The 6000-nt window shown below is 34.0% G+C and overlaps 1 protein-coding gene across 2 annotated transcripts in view; it reads right to left on the bottom strand.

Moving 5' to 3' along the window:
- Nucleotides 1-2056: 2056 nt before the first annotated feature.
- SLC44A5 (solute carrier family 44 member 5) overlaps nucleotides 2057-6000 on the bottom strand; it is a 414133-nt gene continuing 410189 nt past the window's right edge. For both annotated transcript variants that reach the window (XM_043878476.1, XM_043878477.1), the window contains one exon: nucleotides 2057-2378. In XM_043878476.1, coding sequence (XP_043734411.1) covers nucleotides 2272-2378 — 107 coding nt within the window. In that variant the 3' untranslated portion in view covers nucleotides 2057-2271. The remainder of the gene's footprint in view (nucleotides 2379-6000) is intronic.

Below are 6000 nucleotides of genomic sequence, written 5' to 3'. Positions count from 1 at the left end.
CTTCTAAAAGTGGGAGTTATTATTATAAAGCAAGATTTGGATTTCTTTTGGAAATCAAATGGCATTTTTTTAAAAATAAAAGAACCATTAGTATATTAACAAACATGTTATTAAATACAGGGCATTTTAAAATAACCCTGAGAACTGCAATATTATTTTCTATTTTCATTTAAAGAAACCCATTAAATTTTAAAGAAAAATTAAGTTTGAAGATTTAATATATAATTCAATTTTAGAATAGACTCATACATTTGATAAGGAATATCTGAACCTAAGAAAATTTTTAGCTTGAGCTAAACCAGTGATAGTGATGTTTAATCTAACCTAAGAAAACTATTGTTAATTTGTGTTCACATTCTTTACACTATGTAAACTTATCCCTGTCTTTAAACTGGTGAGATTTGCTTTTTATGAAACTGGCCGAAACCAAAAGAGGGACTGAGAAAACCTTTGGCAAATTAAAAAACTAACTAATTTAGGCCATTGTTTGGGTTAAAAAAAAATCCATTTCTTCTCCATTTATCTTTGACTGACTGACTTTGCATAAATTATCACCTTCAGTTATTTGCTTTGGCTATCAATCCACAGCTAGGAAAAAGTGAAAAACCATTTTAAAGATAAATCTAGATTTTAAAAGAAATCAAGATATTTGACACTGAGGAAATCTTGTCCTAGTAGGTGTGTTTTCCTAGCTTAAAGAAATAAAAATGCAGAGAGTTTTTTTCTTATCTAAATCTTTATTAGAAGAAAAAAACATTTAAAACAATGAGTAACAATGTATCTCAGTAAATATTAAACACTTCAGTTATCAAAGCTATTTAAACAATAGGTCCCTAATATTTCTGCATAGCAGAAGCACACCGATTACAGAGCTCAGACTGTCATGTGCTCATGTGAGTTTGCTTTTGGCATAAAATATCCAAAGTCACAGTTAAATATGATAGTAGATAAACTGCTAGTAACTTACACAGTTGATTCTCAAAGCTTTCACAACTTATCACTGTGTGATTGACATTCCCTTAGGGTAAGTGTTTTATGGACTCTTTCTGTAACACTGAGTAACAAACCAAATTCATTTTCTTTCAAGTTAGCAGTACTAATAAAATTACTTAAAACTGAATTAGAAATTATGTTCCTGTTCACATTAGCACAATAAAAAGTAAGTATCGTAAGTAAACTGATTAGTTCGTATCAAAAGTTAGAGAATGGAAATAACATACTTAGTACACTCATGGACAATAAATCATTTAAAATGGAACTATTCAGTACACGATATCTGTGAGCACCCTTTCTAGGGGGTAAAGTTTCCCTTTGTGATTTCTTAAAGTTTCCCTTTCCGATCTGTGTAAAACACTGATAAATGTAGTTTTATACCTATTTTATTTTCAAAGATCTATCATAGAAAAGATTACATTTTAAATTCATTTTTAGTAAAAAACAAACAAACAAACCCAAGTGTCCTTTCAGGTTTTTTTCTTGTGTGTAGTACACATTCATGAGCGTCTACTAGGCGCAAGGGAAATTGTTTTTGCTGCAAAATGTAGTCTATATAGTGAGACTATCAAACATAGTGAAATGACAAATGGTTTCCAACCAGTAAGCTAAGAGGAAAACAAATGCAAGAAGACTTGTTTTAATCACTAAACATTGCAGGATTCTTTTGTTAAACAATGTTTGTAAACTTGCCCACAAAAGCTGGGTGATATTAAACAGCCAGTAAGGCACTTTTGTCAGAGAGGACGGAGTAGTAAAGGCTGGATGACTGACAGTTTGTTTAATAGGAAACAGTCTATACTTAGAGCAAAATCTGGAGTGGAGTGCTCCTTTTACCGATTTACTGGCAAATGGGAGTGGGGAAAACTTTAAAATCTTCTCTTTCACTTTGCTTACCAATTTTCCCTGCAGAAGTCTTTTAGTTGTAATTTTAAAAATATATTAGGAGCTATTAGTTTAAATAATGTATCATTTTCAATCTAAAACAATATTAACATATTCACTAGTATTTTCAAAACATCCAAGCCATTCTCTTTAAAAATGAATTACCAAACAGAAGATCTTAGTATAAAAAATGTTCCGTGTTATTAACAATTCCCTTGCGACTTCTGATGGCTTCACATATTACAGTATAAGCTTTGGTATAAAACATGCAAATCAAAGCCAACAAGGTCGTGAATACAGGGTTCCGTACACAGAGCACTTTGCCAGGAGCGCAGCGCAGACCCAGGAGAGGAGGCACGGTGACGCCGCTGCAGGGGACCCGAGTTTGCGCTTCTACTGCTTTCCGGTTTCTACATTTCGCTTGTTCATAATCTTCATCAGAGACTGACTCATGTAATAGGGTCTTTCAGCAGAACCATCGTTTCTCTCTAAATCTTCCACTAGGAGGAAGAACGGGACAGGGTAAATATCAAAGCGTGGCTCTAAGAGAAGTGACATCGCCATCTGCTGTGTGCTTGCTTTACCGCAGTTCAAAACGTTATTTTAAAAAAACAGCAGTCTGGCATCAACGTTACTGTAAACATAACTATGAGAAAACAACCAGCCCTTGTTATTATGTCAATAAGATACTATCTCATTCTGTGTCCCAGGTCTGATTCTGCCAGTAGCACCTGCCTCTCACCGGCACGATTGAGGAAACACGTTTTCTCTTCTTTTAGAAAGTAAACGTAATTATACAAAAATCAGGAGATCTATGAGGAACTTCTAAATTCACCTTCACGTTCCTAAAAAGTATTATGTATTGAATTTGCCTTCTAACTTACTGTATTAATTCAAAATTGTTTTTGTGTTTCAAGCAACAATTTAAGCAGTCTCGTTTTCTAAAAAGATTCGTAAATTTTCAGTACATTTCAAATCCTTGAACCGCAAATTTTGAGACCTGTTGCTCCGTTTTCTCCATTTTTTTCACTGTTATTTAATTTCTTTCTAAGTGGCTTCCAAATTTTTCTCAAAAACAACACCCTTTTTTCTCTAAATATTTCAATTACACAGAGGTAATTAATGAAAAATATTTTTCTAACTAGATTAAGCACATAATATGGGTTAAAACTTCTCTACTTAGAGCTTTCTAATTATTAAAAAATTATTAAGAAATATTGAACCAAACAACATTCCTTTTCCTATGATTTTGCACCCAAGGGTTCTATTCTTATAGTCAAGTTTAGAATGTATCTCCACACTGTTCAATGAATACTTTCACTGTGGCTAGTCTTCTGGTTTAATCAGCAGTTTTAATGTTAAGCATTTAATACATGGGTCCCATCTAGTACCAAGAATCTAAAAATAGAAGTTATGATTACTAGCAATCTCCAAATGAATCTCCTTTGTCTTTCATAATTGTCTAATTCCTAGAACAGCCAAGAATATAAGAAGAAAATAAGCAACTGATTTCCCACACATTAATTTATATTTTATTTAAGTGATTTCCCAACTTTTATGTGCATCAGAATCACTAGAGAACTTTTTTAATAATTCACAAGCTGCCCCACACCAAAATACTTACAGCAGAGTCTCTGGGGGTGGGGAGCACATGTAGCAATATTTATAACAAATTCTCAGAGTGATTCTGATATGTACACAGAAAATTAAAAATTGTTTTGTTTCATCATTATGAATTTTTCAACTACTCCTAAAAGGGGACTTATTCCTTATAATTTTCAACACTTAAGATAGAGGTAACTATTTTACTAGATTTTTATTGTGAACCTTGTATTATTTCTTTTTAATTTTTTTTTAATTTTTAATTTTAAATTGGAGTATAGCCAATTAACAATGTTGTGATTGCTTCAGGCACACAGATGAGGGACTCAGCCACACATATACATGTATCCATTCTCCCCAAAATCCCCTCTCATCCAGGTATATTATTGAATAAAATAATAATAACTATCTAGAAATACAGGTTATCACTCTTCTCTGAATTATACTTCAAGGAACATGAGAGTGAAGAAGGCTTTTGCCAAGATATGAAGCCAAATGATACTTTTGATTACAATCGTCTCAAGAAAGTAAGCCAAGAATAAGATGGGGGCCATATAAGGACCCATATTTTGAAACTCTCCCATATTCATTGGCTTCTTGCTATTAAGCTGGTAGGAAGTCAGTGACCCCACACTTCAAGGTCGTTAAATAAATTACTAGTCATGTTAATTTATAACACAATAATACATTTCTGACTCTCTTCTTGGATACATGGATTATATCCAGATCATGCTCCTTTTTGTCAAGACATAAATAATCCTTATATACAAACTTAGTGTAAAAGCCAAAAGGACACTGTTGACCCAGTACCCCTTTGGGGTACATTTTCACACTGTTCGCCATATCTTATGCTCTTGTACACAGGAGATGGATAGACAAGGTATGTGGGTGTCTGATTCATGCTTTGCTCTGCCATGCAAAAGACTAAGGCATGGCTGCCAGAGCCTGTTTGTTGGTCTGGTCAGCAGAGGTGGAAGAATAACTTCCCTCCTGAACCCTTCAGGAAGAGATCTCCTAATCCACAGTATGCCCCTTGTAAAGGTACCAGCTGAGGTACCTATGGAGGGCTAATGTTTCCTTAGGGTAAAATCTGAAGTCTTACTTATCTTTTCTCTTTTTTCACTGAAAGTTAAGCTAAAATTAAACCTTTTATAGAACAAACCCACATGATCTCTTTAATCGAGAAAAACAGGCATGCTCATAAAAGATTTAATCACTCTTCTGAAACATATCCATACCCATTTCCTATATGGTAGGCATAAAGATTCATTTCTATTTGGGTTATAGACAAAGCGTACGAGTTATGTGGCCATCTCAGTTCTGCTCAGAATATTTTCATGGTGGCCTCAGGTTCATATGATTAAAAGTGATATTCCAGAACTCAGATTCAACTTTAATTTCATGACAACAAAATGGCCTATGAAGGTTCCATGGTGATTTTTACCTAGTCATGCTCTCTGTGGAACCTGTATAACCTTACCGTCTATATATTCATTATGGTCTTGAATCACTTTCTGAAATATACTTCCCAGGGAACCATTAATATAAGTTTAATCACAGTTTAGGATGTTGTCCATTTGCTTGAACAGTATAAATATAACCATAGCACCACATTTACAAATTTAGTACCATATGCTGGTTAACTACAAATCAACCTGTTTATGGCTAATTGATTAAACATTTATAGTGCTTTCAAAAATTTCCTGAATATCTTTTACAAATATACATTTGTAAAAAGAAAGGTCATCAAAGTGCCGCAATGGAAAACAGCATGCCAGGTTATAAAAGTTTGGAAACACTTTCAGCTATAGACTTTAAGAAAACATGTGACATTTACACCTTGCTCTTCAGTTGGAACCACAGTCTATAAAGTATCCTAGTTCACAGGGGCTACTGTCATCAACTGCCTGATACCTCAGATGGTACCAGGTTCTTACTTTTCAGGAATAGGTACTGAAATTTCACATTACTTAAAAGCATCATTTTCCAATACAAATGATCTAATTTACAAAACTTCTACTTAAAAGTGAATGGCACTGTTTGGAGCTTTTCTACTTTTTCTGCTTCTGGGGAACTAGTTGCTTCTTGTTCAGAATTCCGTGCAGGGTAGGGGTTATGAAGTAGGGTTTTTCTGTTGATCCATCATTTCTTTCCAGATCTTCACCTGTATATGCAGCAGCCAAAGCAGGCAAAAGCAGCAAGCAGCGGCAGAATAATTATATGCATTTAAGAATTTGGAGAGTTGAACAGGGAAAAACCAGAGAAAGCAGTGTTAGAAAGTCAAATATAAGACAAATTAGTGCAGTTAAGTAGCCAATGCTAGTCAAAGTTAGCAGCTTCAACTTCTGCCAGGAAGCACTAAAACTCTGTAAATCCCACCCACTCCCAAAGAGGTTTATTTTGATAGTTTAAAGGTTAAAAGATCTTTTATGTCCTTTCAAAGGTGTTATCTTTAAATTCTGCAACTGTTCAGTTCATAAAGGTAAACTGCCCTATCCTCTGAGATGAAGTTGAATAAAA

The sequence above is a fragment of the Cervus elaphus genome, chromosome 20, assembly GCF_910594005.1.
Source record: "Cervus elaphus chromosome 20, mCerEla1.1, whole genome shotgun sequence".
Taxonomy (NCBI): domain Eukaryota; kingdom Metazoa; phylum Chordata; class Mammalia; order Artiodactyla; family Cervidae; genus Cervus; species Cervus elaphus.
Note: the sequence above shows the minus strand (reverse complement) of the source record. Positions and strands in the feature narration are given on the sequence as shown.